The sequence below is a fragment of the Phocoena sinus genome, chromosome 14, assembly GCF_008692025.1.
Source record: "Phocoena sinus isolate mPhoSin1 chromosome 14, mPhoSin1.pri, whole genome shotgun sequence".
NCBI lineage: Eukaryota > Metazoa > Chordata > Mammalia > Artiodactyla > Phocoenidae > Phocoena > Phocoena sinus.
The window spans coordinates 84,276,250-84,299,950 of record NC_045776.1 but is presented as its reverse complement, the minus strand read 5'-3'; the positions used below and the strand labels follow the sequence as shown (position 1 = coordinate 84,299,950).

General features: G+C 50.8%; 1 protein-coding gene across 6 annotated transcripts in view; it reads left to right on the top strand.

The window, feature by feature from the left end:
* SCARB1 (scavenger receptor class B member 1) overlaps positions 1-23,701 on the top strand; it is a 79,531-nt gene that overhangs the window by 37,323 nt on the left and 18,507 nt on the right. For 3 of the 6 annotated variants that reach the window (XM_032654345.1, XM_032654346.1, XM_032654344.1), the window contains exons 2-7: positions 5,614-5,771; positions 8,362-8,503; positions 11,890-12,093; positions 14,467-14,562; positions 16,314-16,429; positions 18,373-18,539. In XM_032654345.1, coding sequence (XP_032510236.1) covers positions 5,614-5,771; positions 8,362-8,503; positions 11,890-12,093; positions 14,467-14,562; positions 16,314-16,429; positions 18,373-18,539 — 883 coding nt within the window. Of the gene's footprint in view, positions 1-3,415; positions 3,508-5,613; positions 5,772-8,361; positions 8,504-11,889; positions 12,094-14,466; positions 14,563-16,313; positions 16,430-18,372; positions 18,540-21,033; positions 21,267-23,701 lie in introns of all 6 variants that reach the window. The other 3 variants (XR_004353150.1, XM_032654347.1, XM_032654343.1) reach the window with 2 other exon arrangements.

Genomic DNA, 23,701 nt, shown 5'->3' with positions numbered 1-23,701 from the left:
AGCAATACTGCATTGTATATTTAAATATTTGCTAAGAGGGTAGATCTCATGTTATATATTTTTACTACCGAGTCCAAGCTTGCTCTGCTTGCCGCACGACAGGCCAATAAATTGGAGACGAGGTGTTGGGGCAGGGAATACGAATTTTTTTTAAAAACATTTTTATTGGAGTATAATTGCTTTAAATGTTGTGTTAGTTTCTGCTGTATAACAGGGTGAATCAGCTATATGTGTACGTACATCCCCATATCCCCTCTCTCTTGCGTTGCCTTCCTTCCCACCCTCCCTATCCCATCCCCTAGGTGGTCACAAAGCACCGAGCTGATCTCCCTGTGCTATGAGGCTGCTTCCCACTAGCTATCTGTTTTGCATTTGGTGGTGTATATATGTCCATGCTACTGTCTCACTTCGTCCCAGCTTACCCTTCCCCCTCCCCGTGTCCTCGAGTCCATTGTCTATACGACTATTCATTCGTAAAGCCAGCAGACGGAGAAGACAGCCGACTAATGTCTCAAAGTAACCATCTTACAGGGTTTGGATGCCAGTTTCTTTTCTAGCACAGAGAGGGGGAGGAGATGAGGAAGACAGTACAAAGGCCATAAGTTTTGCGAATATCCCCTGGAATGGCCAGCCTCGGGGAGGGGATGTGTTCATTTCTTCTTTCTTGCAGCCGTGCACAGGTGGATAGGGTCCGGATGCTTCCCTGAACAAAGGCATTTGGTTTAACATTCAGGTAGAGGGACAGGGTTCCCCGAGGCAGGCGGTTCTGTATAGACAGAGTCCTTTAAGTGAACAAAAGCAGCGGCAAGCAAAGGTTAAAGTGAAAGAAACAGGTCCAACATGGAGTCAGATTTGGCTCTTCCCTGTTACATTTTATCCCAAAGACGTCAAAAGAAGGAAACTGGATTGATGTCACTTTTCTCCTGGCCGAGTGCGCTGACTGAAGCCAGGACAGGCGGGCCCCCTACCTACTAGCCCCGGGTGTATCTGTTCTGTGGATGGGGGATGGAGAGAGGGCGTGATGGCACTGCCCCTCTGTCGCTCCTCCCTGTGGGCCTGTCTTTGTTGCTTTGGGTTAAAGATTTCCACCCTGCATGACTAACAACCCCCCCCACACACCTGCAACCCCATGAGCAGCCTCCAGGCTGACGTTTGAATTCCACTCTCCAAGTCTGTGGCTGGTGGGAGGGAGCGGTGGGGGGGAGGGGAGGGGGGAGGGGGGGAATAGCCTCTGGGGTGGGACCTGCTGTGGGCCAGTGGGGAAGGGGAGAGCTACCCAGCCTCACGGGCCCCAGTCCCACCCCCGCCGTAACACGGAGAGGTCACCCCCTCTGGGCGATGGTGCAGGTGAGGTGCTCCAGCAGGCGTGGCAAAGGGGCATCCCGGCGGTCCAGCCGTGGCCTTAAGATGTGTGATCTGCCTCCCGGGTGTGTTTTTTTTTTTTTTTAAATGTGATGGAACTGCACATTTTTTTTTAATTTTTAGTTTTTAATTTATTTTAATTTTTTGGCTGTGTTGGGTCTTCGTTCCTGTGCAAGGGTTTTCTCTAGTTGCGGGGTGTGGGGGCCACTCTTCATCGCGGTGCACGGGCCTCTCACTATCCCAGCCTCTCTTGTTGAGGAGCACAGGCTCCAGACACGCAGGCTCAGTAGTTGTGCCTCACGGGCTTAGTTGCTCCGCGGCATGTGGGATCTTCCCAGACCAGGGCTCGAACCCATGTCCTGCGTTGGCAGGCGGACTCTCAACCACTGCGCCACCAGGGAAGCCCCCAGGTGTGTTTGATTTTGAAAAATAAGTTGCTGCCATTGAAACAATTGGGAGATGCCATAGAAACATCTGGATTTCTGGCAGCTCACAAAACATGGGAGGAGCTGGAAAAACCCAAGCCCCGGGGACCTCAGGGGCCCGGAGGGAAGTTGCAACTGCTGTCTTTGTTTTTTGGGGGGGTGACCCCTTCCGTTCACCATGTCCTCCCCCACCTCCGTGCTCACCCGAATTGCCCTCTCGGTTGTATGTGTCAGGACTGAGCTGGGGACGGGCCCTCCCTACAGCTGTGCATGGGGCTGCCACTCCGTCCCTCCTCCCCTCTCCTGGCCGCCCCGGGATGTGCCCTCATTGGGCTCCGCCGCTCCAGAGCTGGGGGCTGGGAGGCCCGGATGCTGGCTTCCCCCTCCCTGCATTAAACTTGGGAGAGGCGCGCTCAGGGCCGGCCCCCACCAGGGTCTTGTGGTCTTTTCCCTCGCACTGAAGAGGTCATCTGTCACCTGCCACAGTGGACCCTCCTGCACCCCGCACCGAACTCCCTCACTTACGTCTTCATTAAAACTGACAAAGGGGGCTTCCCTGGTGGCGCAGTGGTTGAGAGTCCGCCTGCCAATGCAGGGGACGCAGGTTCGTGCCCAGGTCCAGGAGGATCCCACATGCCGCGGAGCGGCTGGGCCCGTGAGCCATGACTGCTGAGCCTGTGCTTCCGGAGCCTATGCTCCACAACGGGAGAGGCCACTGCAGTGAGAGGCCCGCGTACAGCAAAAAAAAAAAAAAAAAAAAAAAAAAACTGACAAAGGAAGCCAATAATAATAATAGTAATAATAATGATAATAATAATAATAATAGTGGCTGCCTCGAAGGATCGTGGTGCTAGTCAGGGAAGTGACAATGCAGTGAAGAGTCTAGATCAAGCACCTGACACACAGGACCGCTTGGGAAATGCTCGTGTTTTTTTTTTTTTTTTTAGTTTTATATTGGAGTATAGTTGATTTACACTGTTGTGTTAGTTTCAGGTGTACAACTAAGTGATTTATATATAGTAGTGTCTATATGTTAATCCCAACCTCCTAATTTCCCTTTGGTAACCGTAAATTTGTTTTCTGTGTCTGTGAGTCTGTTTCTGTTTTGTAAATAAGTTCATTTGTATCAATTTTTTTAGACTCCACATACAAGTGATATGTATGATACTTGTCTTTCTCTGTTTCTTACTTCACTGAGTATGATCACCTCTAGGTCCATCCATGTTGCTGCAAATGGCATGATTTCATTCTTTTTTATGGCTGAGTAATATTCCACTGTATACGTGTACCACATCTTCTTTATCCATTCATCTGTTGATGGGCATTTAGGTTGCTTCCATGACCTGGCTATTGTAAATAGTGCTGCAGTGAACACTGAGGTGCATGTATCTTTTCGAATTAGAGTTTTCTCCGGATACAGGCCCAAGGGTGGGATTGCTGGGTCATATGGTAATTCTATTTTTAGTGTTTTGAGGAACCTCCATACTGTTCTCCATAGTGGCTGCACCAATTTACATTCCCGCCAACAGTGTAGGAGGGTTCTCTTTTCTCCATACCCTCTCCAGCAGGGAAATACCCGTTTTTGTTGCTTTGTACGAACCATGTTTACTAGTCACCTTTATTTGCAGGTACTGGATGCTCGGGTTATAAAAATGTTCCTTGTGACTCCTGTAGCTGGTAGGAAGACGTGTTTATCAATAAAGGATTGTTACACCTGAAGGCAAGTCTCTGATCTCCTGATATTTTCAAGAGAACCCTGAAGTCCAGATTTTATGTTAAATCTCCCAGTTTTTTGTTCTTGGCAATGAGTTCAACTTTTCTTCATTTAAATGCCACGTAGGTCAAATGAGGCACAGCTGAGGCCATAGAGTCACTGGCCCCATTGTACAGATGGCAAAACTGAGGTTCAGGGCTGACTAACTTGCCCGAAGGGCCCTCGGGTCAGGCTCCTTCCAAATCTGCTCCTTCCCAGAGCCTGCCGGTTGGGTACATGGGGCTGAGCCTGATCTCCAGCTCCAGAATTCTGCCTCCTCTGTTTGGGGACAGTAGGGGTGGCTGTCCTTGTCCTGGAAGACCACGTTCAAAGAAAGGGTGAGGGTGACGCAAGCTGCCCAGACATCTAGCTTTGCAACGTTGAGTGTCTATCTGATGGGCTGGGTCAGGCTGGGCGGGGGCAGGGTTGGGTGGCACTGGGGGGACCTCCTGTGTCACTGGGGCAGGGAGCTCAGAGCTGAAGAGCGAAGCAGGGATTAGAGGCCAGTGTATCGGAAAGACTCTCCAAGTGAGCTTCAGACCTGTTATCTTCCGCCGTTTAAGGAAATCAAGTTTTGGCCAAGCTTTATAAATCTGGAGACTTATAGTTTATATAAATTTCTGCCTTGCTGGCTTTTCGTGGAAAACTGCTTCTGTTCTCATCTCCTTCCGCTCTTCCCCTCATAGACCCTGCTCTGGCCATGCTGTCCTCCTTGCTGTTACTGAATGCTCTGTCTCAGCTCCTCCCTGCCTCAGGGCCTTTGCACGGACTGTGGCTTCTTCATAGACTTACCCACCACCACCAAATACACGTGTTCCCCTCAGTGCCCTTAGTTTTTAATTTTGGTTTAGTTTTGGTCTTTTGTTTTTCCTTACATTTCACCTGCCTTACTCCTCTGTTTAAAATTGCAGCCTTCTTCCCTGTCCCTGCTGTGTTCTCACTATGCCCTGTCACCTAGCGTGCACTTTACCGTAATTATTGAAGACCTTTCCCTTACTGGAATAAGAGCCCCACGATGTTGGAGATCTGGGTCTGTCTTGTTCGCTCTCCTATCCCCAGCTCTTAGAAGAGGGCCCAGCTTGTAGTAGGTGCTCAATAAATGTGTGTTGACAGACATAGAAAACAAACTTATGATCACCAAAGGGGGAAGTGGGATGGGGAGGGCTAAATTTGGAATTTGGGACTAACAGATACACAATACTATATATAAAGTAGGTAAACAAGAAGGACCTACTGTATAGCACGAGGAACTATATTCAGTATATTATAATAACCTATAATAGTAAAGAATCTGAAAAAGAATATATATATATGTAAAACTGAATATTTTGCTGTACACCTGGAACATTGTAAATCAATTATACTAAAGTGTTTTAAAAATGTGTGTTGAATGAATGAGTGAATGAATGAATGACGCATTTGGCACACAGAGCCCACTTTCCGCTGGGTGCCAAGTGCTGTGGTCAAGCAGCGGCCACCTCCTGGTCCCCCAATCAGGCTGCCGTTATGAAAACACATTTTAAAAATAACACATAAGGGCTTCCCTGGTGGCGCAGTGGTTAAGAATCCGCCTGCCAATGCAGGGGGTACGGGTTTGATCTCTGGTCCAGGAAGATCCCACATGCTGTGGAGCAACTAAGCCCGTGTGCCACAACTACTGAAGCCCACGTGCCTAGAGCCCATGCTCTGCAACAAGAGAAGCCACTGCAACGAGAAGCCCGCGCACCGCAATGAACAGTAGCCCCCGCTCGCCGCAACTAGAGAAAGCCCACGTGCAGCAACGAAGACCCAACGCAGCCCAAAATAAAATAAATAAAAAACAAAATAAATTTATAAAAAAAAAATACCACGTAAAAATAATATTACCTATTAACATTAATTATGTCAACTCCAGAGCAGCATTCCCACCTCCTCCTGCCCCCAGAGCGCCCCCCTCCAGGGAGCCCCTTCCCTGATGTGCCGTGGAGTCTGCAGCACAGGCTGGCACCGGGCAGCTGTTTTGGAGCCTGGTGGGTAGGTGGGCGGGGGCCCTGGCCCTCCTCCTCACGGACCTGTTTTTCTCATCCCCCACAGAATGTACGCATTGACCCCAGCAGCCTGTCCTTCAACATGTGGAAGGAGATCCCCGTCCCCTTCTACCTCTCTGTCTACTTTTTCGATGTCGTCAACCCCAACGAGATCCTCCAAGGCCAGAAGCCGCAGGTGCGGGAGCGCGGACCCTACGTGTACAGGTGAGGATGGAGGGGGCTGGGCTGGGACTCAGGTCATCACCCCATTTTACAGATGAGAAAACAGGCCCCTCGCAGTAGTGGGGCTTGTTCAGGGTCAATCTGCTTCTCCCAATCTGGTGCTCTAGCGCTTGAGACTTGGAGAGCAACTGCCTGGCTTTGCCACTCAGCAGCTCTCTGACCGTGGGCACAGGCCTTTCCTTCCCTGTGCCTCAGTTTCCCACTCTGTAAAATGGGGATGACAGTACACACTGTGGGTGGTTATGAGGATTGGATAAGATGCTTAGCGGAAAGCCCAGCACAGTGCCTGGCATGTAGTAAGTGTTCAATAAACATTAGCTGTTAACATATTATTGTTACCTGAGTTCAGCTGCTCGCTGCTCAGAAGGCAAGTGTTGGGACTTCCGTGGCGGTCCAGTGGCTAAGACTCCGAGCTTCCACTGAAGGGGGCACAGTTCCCCTGGTTGGGGAACTAAGATCCTACGTGCTGTGAGGCTAAAAAGTAAAAAAAAAAAAAGGCAAGTGTTGGTTGGAAAGGAAAGGTTGCTTTATTCGGGAGGCCGGCAACCTGGGGAGAAGGCGGACACATGTCCAAAAACCAGTTCCAAAGATTCTGCTTGACCATGGAAGTTTTTAAAGGGAAATCATTTGGGGAGCGGGTCAGAGCCTTCATCACCTCCCACTGTGTGCAAAACTTTCTTCTGATTGGTTGGTGGTGAGGTAACAGGGTGGTGTCCCAGGAATCTTGTGCTCGGCCTGAAGTTACCATCCTCCACCTGGGTGGGGGCCTTAGTTCCTACAGAAGAACTCCAAGATATTGTTCTGTGTATCCCTTGAGGGGGAACCAGGACCCTGCCCCAAGGTGGCACTATTGTCTCCTGACTGCTCCCCTCTTGTCTCTGCATGCCCTCCCTCCCCTGATTAGCAACTGTTTGAATCTACCCTTTGGAACTCAGGGGAGGGCAAGGAAGCTGAATGAAGCCTATTTCTTACAAACACAAAATGGGGCACATGGAAAGGATTTGTTGGGGTCCTGCTCCGTTCCATTCTGACCACTGCTGCCACAGCCTCTTCGTTTGATTGTTTTCTTTGAGAGGGTGCAGATCTCCAGTGGCTACTGGGCTCGTTGGATTGGCCCGAGCAGTTTTCCAAGAGGCAGGGAGGCCTGTCGGAATACGAGGCCCGATTTCTTGTTCTGCCTGTTGTGCCCTCAGGAAACTGTGACCTTGGCTTAGCTCACCCACGAAAGGCTTCTGTGTCAGAGCTGAGTCTGGTTTGCCAAAGTTCCTATTTATTCCTTCATTCCGTAAGCGTGTATTGAGTGCCTCTGTGTGCCAAGCACTGTGCCAGTTCACTGTTTTTGTTTTGTTTTATTAAATATTTATTTATTTATTTGGCTGCGCTAGGCCTTAGTCGCGGCAGGCGGGCTCCTTAGTTGCGGCATGCATTTGGGGTCTAGTTCCTGGACCAGGGATCGAACCCAGGCCCCCTGCATTGGGGGAGCAGAGTCTTAGCCGCTGGACCCCCAGGGAAGTTCCCCCGTTCACTGTTAAAGGCAGACAAAAGCCCCTGCCTCACAGAGCTGACATTCCGATGGGGAGCGGGGAGGGAATAAACAAGTGGACAAGTAAGGTAAAACCAGGCAGCGTAAATGCTGGCGTGTTAGGAGTGAGGGGGATAGTGGGAGAGAGGAAGCCCGAGAACGGGATGGTGTCAGATGGTGAGGACCCCGGAGGCCACAGTAGGAGCTTGGTTTTATCCTGTGTGCGAAGGAGGGTGGTGGGCGAGAGGATGACGTGATCTGATTTCCCCTCTCCAAAGATTCTTCTGGATGCTCTGTGGAGAACAGTTTTCAGAACAAGGAAGGATAATGACAGCATAGCAGCAATGAAACTAGCCGCTGATTTGTAATGTTTTCAATGCATCTGACCACCATTTTAATTGCTTGGTGTGCATTAACTCACTTAATCCTCACAAGTAGGGACCTAATGAAGTAGGTTTTGTTATTACTCCCATTTATTTTATTTTATTTTTGGCCTCGCCCTGCGGCATGTGGGGTCTTAGTTCCCGACCGGGGATTGAACCCGTGCCCCCTGCAACGGAAGTGCGGAGTCTTAACCACTGGACCGGCAGGGAAGTGCCATTACTCCCATTTTATAGGTGGGAAAACTGAGGCTGGGGTAGTAAATGATGGAGACAGGATTCAAGACCCCACCCTCTGTCTTCAGAGTGCACATTCCTAACCACCGTCCTCCCTGCCTACCCCGGAGGAGCAGGGAAGCCCGGGAAGAGACTGATGAGGGACAGCGGCGGCTTGGCCAGGGGCAGGGGGCGTGTTGGGATTTGGTCACAGAGGCTTCGGTGCCGTGTCCTGCGGCGGGCGGGTGGCGGGAGGACAGATGTGGGGGAGGCGGCCAAGCGCGGTGCAGGCATCTGAGGGCCTCTGGCTCCCGGGCAGCTGACCCACCGGCCTCCTCGCCCACAGGGAGCGGGTGGGTGGCGGGAGGACAGATGTGGGGGAGGCGGCCAAGCTGCAGGCATCTGAGGGCCTCTGGCTCCCGGGCAGCTGACCCACCGGCCTCCTCGCCCACAGGGAGTTCAGACACAAAAGCAACGTCACCTTCAACGACAACGACACGGTGTCCTTCCTCGAGTACCGCAGCTTCCAGTTCCAGCCTGACAAGTCCCGCGGCCTAGAGAGCGACAGTATCGTCATGCCCAACATCCTGGTCTTGGTGAGGCGCCCCTTCTGTCTCTCTGTCTGCCCCCTGCACCGGCCAGTCCCTTGAGGGCACAGCCTGTGGCTCCTGCGGTGACATTAAGCCCAGTGGGCTTCCTGGGTGCATCCTGGGCTCTGGTTTGGGGATGTTGGCCAAAGTCATGGTCTTCCTCTTTTCAATTCTGCAAATCTAAAATCTCCAAAACGAGGTACTGGCGGGGGGCACTGAATGGGGGTCCGTGTCATCGTCTGTGGTGTTTAGGGGGAGGTTAAGGGCAGGGCGTCCGTTCTCTGCAGGTGAGAGTAATGGTAGTAGCTGGATTTACTGCCTGCCATGAGTGTCAGGGTCCCCAAGACCACCCCCAGGTTCGCTGACTCACTAGGAGGGCTCACAGGACCCAGCAGATGTGGTCCTGCTCTTGGCTATGGTTTGGTAGAGTGGAAGGAGACAGAACAGAATCCGCAGAGCGAAGGGGCACGTGGGGTGGAGACCAGACACAGGCTTCCAGAGCCCTGTCCCAGGGGAGTCACACAGCGGACGCTTCGTTCCTTCAGCGGTGACTTGTGACAGTACAGGTGGGTGTCCTCCACCAGGAATGCCCACTAGAGACTCAGCGTCCAGGGTGTTTATTTTTTTTTTTATTTTTTATTTTTTTCAGGGTGTTTATTGAGGGCTGGTCACGTAGGTCCAGGAAAGCAGATGGTCCGTGTAAACCACATTGGTACAGTCCAGGCGCACTGAGCCCCTCTTAGTTAGCGGGTGGTGAGGGCCCTCCTAAAGCCAGGATCTCAGACTCCAGCCAAAGGCCGGCCTGGCCAGGAGGCCTTTCTAGAGAGAGCAGTCTCAGGCCTGCCGGACGAGCATCTTGCTAACACTGTGTGTTAGAACTTGTGTTTAAGGCTGTACACATGTCACCTTGTTTCCTTGTCAGCGATCCCATGGTCGTTAGGTACCATTATTTTCTCCATTTGTAGAGGAGGAGAACTGAAGAACAGAGAGGTTAGGTGACTTACCTAAGGTCACTCAGCTAGTGAGTAGCAGATTAGGGTTTTGAACCTACGAAGTTTGGGCTGTGAGTCTGCCCTCTGTGGCACGCAGACCTCCATTCAATCCTCTGTCCACCCAGTTGAAGGTCATCAGGCATTTGGTCTGGGCCTGGCCCAGGGCTGGGCTCAGGATCAGACGTAAAGGCACCTGGTAAGTCCGTTGGGTGGACAGAACAGAAGCTCAGAAAATGCAGCCCAAAGCCTTGCAGCTGCCCCCCTCAGAGATACACATGTTTTGGCAGTGAAGTCATTTTCTCCCACCGAGCCGGTTGGCGAAGACTGTGTGATAACGCCCAGGGCTTAGGAGCGTGTGTGGAAACAGATACTGTCGTTAGGCACGGAACTGGTATGAGCTGTTGGAAGGTAGTGCATAAACTGCATGTGCCTTTGACCTCAGACATTTCATAGGTAGGAATTTGTCCTCTTGACAGAATAACACATGTGGGCAAAGATGTTTGTTCTCAAGGATATTTATTTCAGCAACGTTTTCAGAGCAAACATCTAGAAACAACCTAAACGTGTGTTATGTGGAGTTATGTTGTGATAATCTACCGTGGGCGGGCAGTGGACTAGTATAAAGCCAGCAAAAGGAGGCGGGGCTGCCGGGGGTGTCATGGAACAGTCTCTTAGTTATATCTAACTGGGGAAAAGCAAGGTGCAGAACACATGTGTGAGGCCCCTACTTCTAATATTTCTAAAGGAGAAATACTTGCACGCAGACCCACTTCCACACAAGCGCTTTTACGTGCCTAGACCAGGGTGAGCTTCTTCTGTAAAAGGCCAGATAGATATTTTAGGCTTGGATGCCTAGATGTTCTCTGTGGCAGCTGTTCAACTCTGCCAGTATAACACAAAAGCAGCCCAAGACAGAAACGTAAATGAGTGGGTGTGGCTATATTCCAATGGAACTGTTTCATGGATACGGAAATGTGAGTTTCATATAATTTTCATGTTTTTCAGAGTAGTCTTCTTTTGTTTTCCTTTCAACCATTTGAAAATATGAAAAGACATTCTTAGCTCCCGGACTGTACAAATGCAGGCCGTGGGCTGGCTTTGGCCCACGGGCCGTAGTTTGCTGACTGCTGGTGTAGATTCTCTCTGCAGGAGTACTCAAGAGCCCAGAGCAGTGGGTTGCCTTGGGGGAGAAGAATAGGAAGAGGGGGGTTAGGGGTCGGAGAGGGACTTTTGCTTTGTATCCTTTTATGATTTTTAAAAAACCATCTATTTATCACCTTTAAAAAATCATAATGTAAAGGAGACCCTTGTGAGTTCCCATGGAGTCAGACCTCTGTGTTTTAGGAAATGCTGGCTCTGTTCCCTTTTCTACAGGTGGAGATTAGCTTTTGGATGAGGTGCCTTTAAAAAATAAACCAAGTGCCAAGACAGTATCTCCAGAGGAAAGCAAAAATTAGAAAATAAATTCACCTAAATTCTAAGCACCCAGATATTGGGTAGAAGAGGTGCTTGGGGTCTTGGAGTTTGGGAGGGCGATGCTAAGGAAGTAGAGAGTCTCCATGAAGATTCTTTTGGTTACAAGGTTATAGTAAAAGGTGCTCTAAATTGGCATAAGCAAAAAGGGCATATGTGGGCTCTTGTTACTGAAAGGGCAGGAGTTGGTCTGGTTTCAGATGTGGCTTGATGCAGAGTGCAAACAAGGTTGCCTGGATCTGTGATGGTTCCATGCTCTGGCCGACCTGCCCCTCAGGGTGGCTACAGCCTTGCACACCCCACGTTCAAGGACAGCCACAGGCACTTTCCCTCTCTACCCCACAGTCCCACCCGACTGGCTCCTTGGGGCTTGTTGGCTGTGATTGGGCTACGTACACATAGAGAGGAACGTTCCTTTCTTACTGTTTTTTGAAAAAATATTTATTTATTTGGCTGCATTGGGTCCTGGTTGCAGCACGTGGGATCTTTTGTTGCGGTGCACAGGCTTCTCTCTAGTTGTGGCTCCAGAGCGCACAGGCTTAGTTGCCCTGCGGCATGTGGGATCTTAGTTCCCCAACCAGGGATCGAACCCATGTCCCCTGCATTAGAAGGCGGATTTTTAACCACTGGACCACCAGGGAAGTCCTGAGAGGAATGTTTCTGACTGGCCAGGCCTGAGCCATGTGCCTGCCTGTGGGGCTAGGGGTGGAGTTAACTCGGCCTGAACTCAAGACCACAGGTGGTCCTATTCCTGAAGGATCAGGGAATGGTTCCGGATGACCCAGACGTCCCCGTGTCCGCTGCAGGGACCCTTCTAGGCCTGAACGTTTCTCTAGATGGGCTGTGCCTGGAAGCCTGGCTTGAAGTTCAGGGAGGACAGACCAGCTGTGTCTGGCCTCTAACCCGTGGTGTCCCCTGGCTCTGCAGAGTGCAGCAATGATGATGGAGAACGGGCCCATGAGCCTGAAGCTGATCATGACCTTGGCGTTCAGCACCCTTGGTGAACGTGCCTTCATGAACCGCACCGTCAGCGAGATCATGTGGGGCTATGAGGATCCCCTCATCCACCTCGTCAATAAGTACTTCCCAAACATGTTCCCCTTCAAGGGCAAGTTCGGGCTATTTGCTGAGGTAAGTGTGGCCCAGTGAGAAGTTCAGGGCCTCTGTCTTGTCCTCCACTGACACAGCCTGGGAACCGGTTACCAGCTCGCTTTTGGAGCTGGTTGGGGGCCCAGGAGCCGTGGGTTGTAAATTACGGAAAAAATCTAACTCGAACCGGCTTAAGCAAAATAGAGAATTCATTGGCTTATATAATTGAAAACTCTAGGGGTGGTTTCAGATGCAGCTTGATCCAGACACAAATGATGTGACTGTTGCTGAAAGAAAGGGGCGTGGCTGCTGGGGAGGGAGGCGGGTCACAAATGTCAACGATAGCATTGCTCTGAGTTGCCTGCTTTTTCTTAACCTTGACCCCTGCTGACCTAGCAGGGTCAGTGATTGGGATCCTGAATCATGATCTGATGTAGAGGCAGATCCCTGACCTTGGTTCCCTCAACCGCAAATTGTAACCAGCCCTCTGAGTTGCTCCAGCTTCAGCCTCCTTTGGGGGCTCCGCTGATCTGGTGTTGGGGGCAGCGGGAGGGAGAGATCGTGATTCTGTTCTGGGCACGTGATAGCTGCTCAGTACATTTTTGACTAGGATGACAGGTTCTGGGTGTGTGGGTAAGTTGGCAAGTTTAAGGTAAGTGACGTGATTCTTGTCAAAGCAAACTGTAAACTTGTAAACAAATGAAAGTTATTACCAACTGAGTAGCATGTTACAACTTATTTTTGAGTATGTACAGTGGAAATCCCAAAATAACAGTCCAGCAGTGACTGTTCAGTGTTCCTGTGGTGGTTTCACACTCTTCAGGGATCTAGAATTCTTCTACTCCTCTGCTCTGCCCTCCTGAGGGTGTGGTTTCCATACTCAAGATTACCACATGGTCCAAGATGGCTGCCAGAGCACCAGCTATCACATCCACATTCTAGGCAACAGCAGGAAGTATGAAGTGGTGGGGGTTTTAGGGGCAGTCAGGGGAGTTGAGGACAAAACAGCAGGTCCCAGCTGTTTCCCTCTTTAGGAGGGAGAAAACCAATTTCCACTTGCTTTCCATTGCCCAGAACTTAGTCATGTGCCACACTTAGCTGCAAGGCAATCTGGAAAATGTTACCTTTTAGCTAGTGTGTTGATGCCCTGAGTAAGGTTCGGGTTTTGTTAGGAAGGAGAAAGGGGAGAATGGACTTTGGGTAGTGACTAGCAGTCTCTGATACACTTTGTCTATTATAACTATTGTGTTAGTATCGTTTTGGGTGAGCATTTATTAATAATAAAACAACAACAATAAGAATAATAAAGCACGTTGAGTTCTTATTATCTCTCCGACACTGTGCTCAGCAGTTTTTACATATTAGCTCTTGTAATATTCTCAGTACCTCTTTGTAGAGGCTCCTGTTACTGTCCCCTTATATTGGCTGAAGTTTGGGTTCATGAAGCTCTAAATGGACGGGTGACAGAATACACAGATATTAGGAAGCCAGAGCAGGCTTTGAACTTGGACCCTGTTGGCTTAACCAGTCAGTAATCGATGTAGCTATTCGGCCACTCAACAACCCCTATTGAGTTCCTAATGGGTGCTACACCTTACATTGTATGGCGTCCTCGGAAGGGTGCTTTCTAGATTTGACCCAGCAGTCACTCATTTCTTTGTACGCTTTGCATGTTTTTGCTCTGAATTAGAAATCTTTTTCTAAGAAATACCCTCAGAGTGCCAAAGCCTGTGCTTCCTGCCTAGAAAGTACTTGATAAACGTCAGGTCCTGTGTGCCTGTATGCTTCAGGATATGCCAGGTTTAGCAGCCCCCAGATCTCAGTGGCTTAAAACAACAAAAGTTTATCTCTTGCTTGTATGCCATGTCCAGTGCGGGTGACCAGTGGGCCTCTGCTCTTTGTTGTCACTCAGGGACCCAGGCTGAGGGAGGCTCCAGCTGGACACACACTTCCCTGGTTTCTGTAACAGCGACAGAAAGCACGGTGAAATTGCATGCACTGGCTCTCAGAGCTCCCACCTGGAAGTGACAAACCACTTCTCTCCTCATTGATCGTTTTCACTGATCAAAGAGGTCACGTGGCCATGCTTTATTTTAATTTTGGGGGAGTAATGGGGTGACCCTACTATTCACCTAGTGGGAGAACCAGACTCTCCTAGAGTCTGGGAGGGAAGGCGGGACTCTTTCTAGGACAGATGCTGTCATCAGGGGAGTGTCCCTCCTAGAAAGCCCCCAAGTCTTCCTCCTCTTGACCCCCAGGTGCTGGGGATGCAGCGGTGAACAAGATAACGAGGCCCCAGTCCTCCGGGTGAAGAGGGAGCCGCCTGTAACTAAGCGGGCTGGCTTGACTACTGGTCCCGGGTCCTTTGCCTCCATCCTGGGGCTTAAAGGTGTCATTCTCTGCCGTTGTCTGCAGCTCAACAACTCTGATTCCGGGCTCTTCACCGTGTTCACGGGGGTCAAAAACTTCAGCAGGATCCATCTCGTGGACAAGTGGAACGGGGTCAGCAAGGTGAGGGCCAGAGGCGCTGGCCGTCCTGTACAGGGGCCGGGTAGGGATGGCAGGGGCTGCCGGGGCAGGCCGCCCAGTGCACCTTCTTCCTCTTAAAACAGGGGTTTGGGATTGACATGTACACACTGCTATATATAAAATAGATAACCAACAAAGACCTACTGTATAGCACAGGAAACGCTGCTCAGTATTCTGTAATAACCTAAATGGGAAAAGAGTTTGAAAAAGAATAGATACATGTATATGTATAACTGAATCACTTTGCTGTACACCTGAAACTAACACAACGTTGTTAATCAACTATGCTCCAATTAAAAAAACAAAACAAAACAAAAACAGGAGGGGGTTGCATCCGCAGGGAAGATGCTCTCAGAGTTGGGGATTTTACCTATGTTTAAGGTTCAACTAGGGCTTCCCTGGCGGCCCAGTGGTTAAGACTCTGGGCTTCCACTGCAGGGGGCGCGGGTTCAATCCCTGGTCGGGGAAGTTCCACATGCCGCAAGATGCGGCTAAAAACCAAAACAAACAAACAAAAAATCCCAAAAATCTAGCTCTTTGTTCCAGGTGTGTGTGTGGGCCATAGACACTGATTATTTACGTGTATGCTGGGAACAGAACTGTTTCTTTGATGCTTCCCTTACGAGAATGCTTCAAATATTACACTGATGATATAATCATCCATTGCAGTAAAAGATTATTGAGTAAAAAAAAAAAAATTACGCTAGAAACACAGGAAGACATTCGCATGAAAAAATAAAATAATAGATATAAAGTGCACTTTGTACGACTTCACACATCCAGCCCCACTCCCACCTGAGTCACAGAAGAAACCCAGAGTTATCAGCGTTGGATATATTCTTCCTGTCTATTTGTAGCGATTTGCACGTGTGTTTTGTTTTTTTTTTTCTCCTTGGAGCAGAGTGAAATCATCCTATGTGCATAGTTTTGCAACTTGCTTTTTTTTACCTGGTGGCCTTTTGTTATCATGCACGAGAATGATTGTGCGGTGGTGGTGCTCACACCTTCCAAACGCTTATCTGGGTGATGGTGGCAAAGACCTGAGGGGGGGGGGGGACAGGTTATTCCCCATCAGTGCCCAGAGTGGCAGGGTTACCATTTGCAACCTTTAGTAACCGTTCTGAATGGGCGCTACTGAAATTCTCTTTGGCTTGCTTTTTCAATATAAAAATGTACAGGGACTTCCCTGGAGGGCCGTTCGTTAGGACTCTGTGCTTCCACTGCCGGGGGCATGCTTAAAAACCTTCTCCTAGGACAGAGGGGTAGAATGTGAGAAGTCTGTTTTCTTTGTGTGCAGGTCTCACTCCCTAGAGGCAACTACTGTTTTGAGATCTGGTAGCCGCCATTATTATTTTAAATATTTTGCTTACTGGGCTACCTTCTAACCTGATCTGTTCTCAGGAAGTGCGAGGTGAGGAGGTCAGTGTCCCCTGCTCACTGTGCGCCTTGGAGATGTGAGTGACGGGTCCATTTTACAGGTGAAGTAACTGAGTCCCCAGCAAAGTTGCACATTCAGGGATCCATGGTTAGGGAGTGGGGAGCTGCAGTCGACAGTGTCTCTGGGCTGTCTACACAGCCCGCTCACCTTGCACCAGGCTGTCTCTCCGAGGGGGACAGGCTTCTGTCAATGGGGTAGTGACATCCCCCAGGGCACATGGCCCGTGAAGTCACAGCTCCAAGTCAGGTCGGAAATGCCCGAGAGCATTTCTTTAAGAGGCCTTGCGTCCCCACAGGTCAACTTCTGGCATTCCGATCAGTGCAACATGATTAACGGGACTTCCGGGCAGATGTGGGCACCATTTATGACTCCTGAATCCTCGCTGGAATTCTACAGCCCCGAGGCCTGCCGGTAATTGCCCTGACGTGGGACATTCTGGGCCTCCTGGGAAATCTGCCTTGTGGCTGCTCAGAGCAGAATCAAGTGGCTTGTGGTGTGAACTTGCACGAAGCGCTCGTCTCTCTGTGTGTCCAGCGGCCTTTGGCGCCATCTTGAGTTCTCTTTGGTTGCGCCATGAAGGGCAAACGCCAATCGCTGGCCCAGAGAGAGGCTGCTGGTGGTTGTTGGAGCTCGGTCGTGGTGGGCAGGACATGGGCAGGATTGCAGGGGACCGTGCGATAAGGCAAGCGATGGGCCCCCTGTGCCGTTTTGCTTGGCTGCCCTAATGTCCCATTGGGTTGCTGTGACATCTGGGTGCCTCTCCTGCAGCCCCTCCAGTCTCCAGAGTAGCAGCCTCGGAGGTCAGCTTGGGGCCGAACAATGGCGGTGGCCCCGGCCAAGGGGTGAGAAGAGACAGTGGCTCCTAGAGCTCTTCTCTGGGTGCTGTCCTGTCCTCGGCTTCTCTGTTCAGGCCACTCTGGAAAGACCCTTTGCTTGGGATCTCACTGATGCGAACTCCGACCCACCTGCCTCCCCAGCAAACCCTGATGGAGCCCTGTCTGCGCGAGACACTGGGGTCCCCGCAGAGACAAGATGGGCCCCGTCTCTCTTCCCTGCGAGTCATGATCTGGCGGGGGACTCAGGCCCACGCACCCCAGGGGAGTGTGAGAGAGCGGAGGCGCTTTTGCTGTGTGTATGTTCACTTCTTAAAATTAGGAATTTCAACCTAGAGGAAAGTTGCGAGAATGTGCAGCTTTCTCCGCATCGCCTTCCCCAATTTCCCAGTTGTTTCTCTTTGGCCCCTTCTGCTTTATCCTCATCCCACACTTCTCTCTTTCTCTCTCTCTCCTTCTGTATATTTTTCCTGGACCCTTTGAGAGTACATTGGACGCCTAAATACTTCAGTGGGTGTTTTCTAAAAATGACATTTTCTTACATAACCCCATCATGTCACCAAAATGAGGAAATTTAGCATTGACGTGATACTATTGTCTAAGCCAGCACTCTCCAATAAAAATATAATTCAAGTCCCATCTGCAGTTTAAAGCTTTCTAGTGGCCGCATTAAAGAAGAGTAGCGAGAAATAGGTGAAATTAATTTTAATGATGTTTTGTTGGACCCAGGAGATCCAAAATGGTGTCATCTCACAATGTGTAAACAGATGTAAAATATTGAAGAGCTGTTTTCCATTGTTTGGGGGTATCAAGTCGTAGAAATGTGGAGTGCATTTGACACGTAGAGCTGCATCCTGACTTGGACTGGCCCTGTTTCAAGGGCTCTAAGGCCACGTGTGCTGAGTGGCCCCCGTGGACAGCACGGGTGGAGCGGTTCTGATCCACAGCCCATGTTCGAGGTTAGACGTGCCTTTGGGAAATACGGCAGGGTGAGCAGAAGAGGGAATAGGGTGTCGGCCACGTTGCTGCTGCCCACGGAGCTGACAGCCGCACCGTGACCTGAGTGAAGAACTGAGGTCTGATGTGGGGATGAGGGAGGAACGTTCCAGGCACCAGGAGTAGCAGATACAGAGGCCCTGGGGCAGGATGGAGCATGTGGGAGGGATACCACCTGTGGGGTGCAGTACAGGTAGGCAGGGGCTGGACCGTCTACAAGCTTGTGGGCCATGGTGAGGACATTAGATCTTATTCTAGATCAGACTGGAAGCAATTGCAGTTGTAAGCGGGGTCGCGATACATTCTGTCCTTGTTTTAAAGCTCCGTCTGCTTGCGGAGAATGGATTGGCGTAGGCGGGGTAGGCAGGGAGGCCCATAAGGGAGGTCATTGCGATTCGCCAGGTGAGAGACGGCGGCTGCTGGGACCCGGGGGGTGGTCGTGCCCGTGGGGCGTGGCTCAACTCGGGCCACCCACTTCCAGCCACCTCATTCTGGGGTGTCATCCTCCATCGTTTGTCCCCGCAGGTCCATGAAGCTCATCTACAAGGAGCAGGGGGTGTTCGAAGGCATCCCCACCTTTCGCTTCGTGGCTCCCAACACCTTATTTGCCAACGGGTCCGTCTACCCGCCCAATGAGGGCTTCTGCCCGTGCCGGGAGTCTGGAATTCAGAATGTCAGTGCCTGCAGGTTCAGTATGTGTCATTCCCCACGGGAGGGCGGGAGGGTGTGGCCCGTGGTGAGGGGCTTATCTGTCTGTTTACTCCATGGCCTCCGTACTCTGGATAATCCCATTAGGCTGGAGATAAATAGGGCAGCAGAAAGATAACCAGAAAAAAAAAATACACTTTGGGTATATCGGTTGCTGTCATAATAAATTCCCACAAACCTGGTGGCCTAGAACAGCACAAGTTTATGATCTTAAGCAGCCCCGTAGTTCAGGGGTCAGACACAGGCCTCTCCAGGCTAAGATCCAGGTGTCGGCAGGCTGCGTTCCTTTCTGGAGGTTGATGGGGACACTCCGTTTCTCTTGCCTTTCCCAGCTTCTAGAGGCCCCTAGAATCCCTCGCTCAGGTTTCACTTCCTCTGTCTGCAAATCCGGCAACATCACAAGTCTTTGATCCCACTCCGGTGGTCACATCTCTTTTTCTGAAGCTCTTCTGCTTCCCTTGTGCAGTTTTAAGCGCCCTGGAGACTCTATCAGGCCCACCTGGATAATCTAGGCCACTGCTCCCTATTTTCGGCGGATTAGCAGCCTTCATTCCTCCTGCGACCTAATTCCCTTTGTTGTGTAACCTGACTTATTCACAGGTCCCGGGGATGAGGGTGCGGACATCTCAGGGAAGGGCATCATTCTGCCTCCCAGGTCATGATAGGTGGCTTGAGAGGGAGGCTTCGTGGGGAGGACCTTCCACCCCACCTGGGGAGGGAAGGAAGCTGGCAGCAGCCTGATGGTTCCGTGAACTCTTGTTCTGCAGTTGTGGGCTTGGATGTGGCCCCTGGCGCTAGCACACTGTCCTCTGACATCGTCAGTGTTTTCCAGCTGTGTGCCAGTCCCCGAGACGGCCCCGCCTCACATGCTCAATTTGGACACTTGGATTTCAGCTCGATTTCCCTCTCCCAACCCTCATCCAGGTCGCCAGCAAGCCCCGTGCGCCCTGCCTCCAAATTAACTCCTGCATCCTTGCTTTCTTCCATTCCCCCGCCGCCTTCTGGTCCAGGGCCCTTTAGCTGGCCCTCCTCTTGCATTGTGGCCGCCCCGTGTACCATCCGTTTCCCAGACTGTCCAGTGCGGTCACCGCTGGCCTCGTGTGGTTATTTAACTTGAAATCGGGGACTGCCCTGGCGGGCCAGTGGTTAAGACTGCGCTTCCACCGCAGGGAGCACAGGTTCAATCCCTGGTCGGGGAACTAAGATCCTGCAGGCTGCACGGTGCGGCAACCCCCCCCCCCCCCCCGCCACACACACACAAAAAAGATAAATTGAAATTGGTTTGAATGAAATCAAATTAAAAAGGCAGTGCGTTCCTTGCACCGGCCACATTTCAAATGATTCCCACCCACACGTGCCTAGTGACTGCCCTGTGGGACGTACAGTGAAAAAAGAGAACATTTTCATCATCGTAGAAAGTTCTGTTGGACACTGTTCCAGCGAGCAGCCCAGGGGACCTTTCAAAATCTCGGATTGCCACCCAATCCTTTGCTTGAAATGTCTACTAGCGCCCCGTGCGTGTAGAGCAAAATCCCTACAGAGGCCCCAGTGCCGTCAGGATCTGGCCTCTGCCAGTCTCTCTAATGTCATTTCTTCCCGTACTTTCCCCGCTGATGTTCTTCAGCCCCGCCCCTTCTCCCTGTTTCTAGGATATAGCTCGTTTGGTCCCGCCTCAGGGCCTTTGCATCGGCTGTTCCCCAGGCTGCTGTAGATCTGTGTGGATCATTCCCTTACCCACTTCTGGTCTGTTCAAATGCCACCTCCTCAAGGAGGCCTGCTCTCTGATTTCCCATCCTGAAGTTGCCTCCCTGCCCCGCCTCCCAGCTGCTCCTGTCGTTTCACCCTTGATTGTCTCCGTGGCACTCATCACTCCCTGAAATCACTGAGTGTGTCTTTTGTTTCACTTATTGTCTGTCTCCTGTATTGGTTTGTACATACTCTATGCAGGGCTCTGTCCTTAGCTTCTAGAATTGGGCCCAGTATGTAGTGGGTGCTCACACAGTATGGGAACGTATGGATGTGTGGGTGTACCTTGCACTGAGGGAATTGAGGCTTGAGGCTAGGGTGTGACACCCTACCTGGTAGGCAAGAAGCCACGCCTTATCTTCCGAGGTCTAGCCTCCTGCGGCCTGTTTGGTTGGAACCACATTTCCAGCTGGAGATGGGAATTTGGGAGGGGTAGTTTGCTGCAGGGTTGGGAGGAAGGACTGCCATCAGGTTAGATGGTTTCCCCAAGTTCAGGCAGTGAGGTGCTCCGTGGGTGAAGGGTTTGGAGCTGGGGCCTGGAAGTGCCCACCTCTGTCGTGGCGTCTTCTGGCCCACCTGCCCTTGTTCCCTGTTTGCTTCATTCTTTCTTCACTGGTGTTTACAGGAATTTCTGCTTGTAGGTGGGCTGGCAGTGCAGACACCTGGTAGGCTGTGTGCTACACCAGCCTGATTAGGCCTAAAAGGGCACTTCTTGGTTTACCTTTGCGTTAGGCATAGCTCTAGAGCTCAGCTGTTGTCCGAAGCTGCCTTTCGCCATGTGCCAGCTCAGTTTTCCTCCAGACCGGTTTGTTGCGAGGCAGGCTCTCCCCTCCAGCCTCCAGGCTCACCTCCTCCCAGCTCTGGGTCCTGCAGAAAGGGGACAACTGGCTCCTCTTCACTCCAGCAAAAGTTCTAGAGTTTGCTCTGATTGGACTGGCTTGCATCACACGACCAGCTGTGAACCAGTAAGTGGCCAAGGGTGGCCTATGCTGATTGGCCAGGCTGTGTCATATGCTCAGCCCCTGGCTCCAGTGGGTGGGGCCAGCACCCACATGACAGGAGGCTGAAAATAGGGGAGGGGCTTTCTCGGGGTATAGGTTCCAGGAGAAAGAGTGGGTGCTGGACAGGCAGAAACTACATATCCATCCACTGCCAAGGGCTAGGGATGAAGATCGCACTGCCTCATCTTAGCACTTGTGCCAAAAGAACTTCAAAAGTGCAAGGGAATTATGTATGTACTATGCAAATAAAAATTTTTCTTTTACGTTGAAATAGACGTATATACAGGGAGATGCCCAGCTGACACGTGCACTTTGAAATTCCACCAAGTGATGGGGAAAGAGGACAGGAGTGACCCACCCCCCCCCGCCCAGTCACTGGCCTGACTGCTGGTAGCACAGCTTTGCTTGCCTTTGGTGTTTACGTGAGCGGAATCCTAAAGCATATATTCCTTTTTCTCTATTTCTGTTCTCTTTCACCCACTTCTGCATTGGTGAGGTCCATCCCTGTTGTTGTGGGTGCCCTCTTCCTTGCTGTGTAGTATTCCACGACGGGACCACACCTCCACTTCCTTACCTCTTTTGCTGTTCACGGGCATCCGACGAGGTTCTGCTTGTTGACAGTTACCCCAGCGCTGCTAAGAACATTCTCTCATACATGTCTTTGGGTGCACCTGTGTCTGTATTTCTGTGGCATTTTATCTGAAGATAAGAAATACCCACACATTTCCCTTGCTGGGCCTTGAGTAGTTCTTGGACCCAGAGAACTCTTCCTCCTCCAACCTCTGTGCTGTGTAGGGTCCTGAGGCTTGCTCAGTGGAGGCCCTTAATCTGTGGTGATCCCGGGCAATTAGGTCTGCTTAGATGTGCCATAAAGCTATAAAGTAATTACCATTTATTACTTGGGTGTTGTCTCTCAGTCTGTTTGGAAATAAAATAGAAAGAAACACGTACATGCATGCATGCTATTAAAAAAACCAAGCAAGTTGGGCTTCCCTGGTGGCACAGTGGTTGAGGATCTGCCTGCCGATGCAGGGGACACGGGTTCGAGCCCTGGTCTGGGAGGATCCCACATGCCGCGGAGCAACTAGGCCCGTGAGCCACAACTACTGAGCCTGCGCGTCTGGAGCCTGTGCTCCGCAACAAGAGAGGCCGCGACAGTGAGAGGCCCGCGCTCGCCGCAGCTAGAGAAAGCCCTCGCACAGAAACCAAGACCCAACACAGCCAAAAAAAATAATAAATTAATTAATAAAAAAAAAACCAAGCAAGCTGAAGCAAGGGAAGGTGATGGCAAATTGGTCTAGCCCACGTCAGTCTCCCCCTAACCCTGACACCCTGGCCTTGGAGGCATGATGGGGCTTGTTTGAGATTCGCCGCCTTCAAGGGCCTGGCTCGGTGACTGCTTCCCTTAGCGAGGGAGGGGGGCAGTCCTTGTGTTTGCTCTGTTGATATCTTTTCACAGTGAGATGGGAGAATGGGAAACAGGGTTTTCCAAATTGTGAAACATCGTCCCTGGTGGTGCCCAAGACTTCAAAGGTCCAAAGACGTAGCTTTAAATAACATTGACTTACGTGGTGAGAGAGGTCTTCTGCTTTCCATTCTCTCTCTGTCCTTCTGATCACTTCCAGAAGAAAGTACCTTTCTAACACTCGTCTGTCTTTCTTTTTGACAGAGAAAGAGAAAGTCACAGGGTCCAAGTCTCACGTAGGTAACAGTCTCTAGTTAGAATCTGCAACATTCATTCATTCGCATTGTATTTATTCCTATATTTATTTTCTAATTCTGGCAAGTGTTTGCCAGTTACGCCTCAGATAGCAAGCTCGTCCTTGAAAATATAGCTGTTTATGTAAAGCAATAGCAGTTACTTCAGAGAAGCACATTGTGTAACAGGGCAGGGGGTAGCTGGATATGGCAACACATCAAAGAGGTACTAGGATGAATAAATTAATGTTGAGAAGCATTAAGGCAATGAATGTAAAAGGACTCTGGGAAAAATGAAGTCAGACAGCAGTTAAATCTCAGCTTTTATTCCAAACCAGTGCTTGGCTTTGCTAAGGAAAGCAGAAAGAATCTAGACATTTGAGGTTGCCAGACACACATAAACAGGAATGCGGGTCACCTGGCTGGTAGCAGATGGGCTGCTGGTTTTTAGGGAAGAAGACCTTGTGAGTTTTGTTTGTTTTTTCTTTCTTTTTTTCGTATCGAGGTGAAGTTCACTAATCTGCAATTAGCCTTTTTTTTTTTTTTTTGCGGTACGCGGGCCTCTCACTGCCGTGGCCTCTCCCGCTGCGGAGCACAGGCTCCGGACGCGCAGGCTCAGCGGCCATGGCTCACGGGCCCAGCCGCTCCGCAGCATGTGGGATCCTCCCGGACCGGGGCACGAACCCGTATCCCCTGCATCG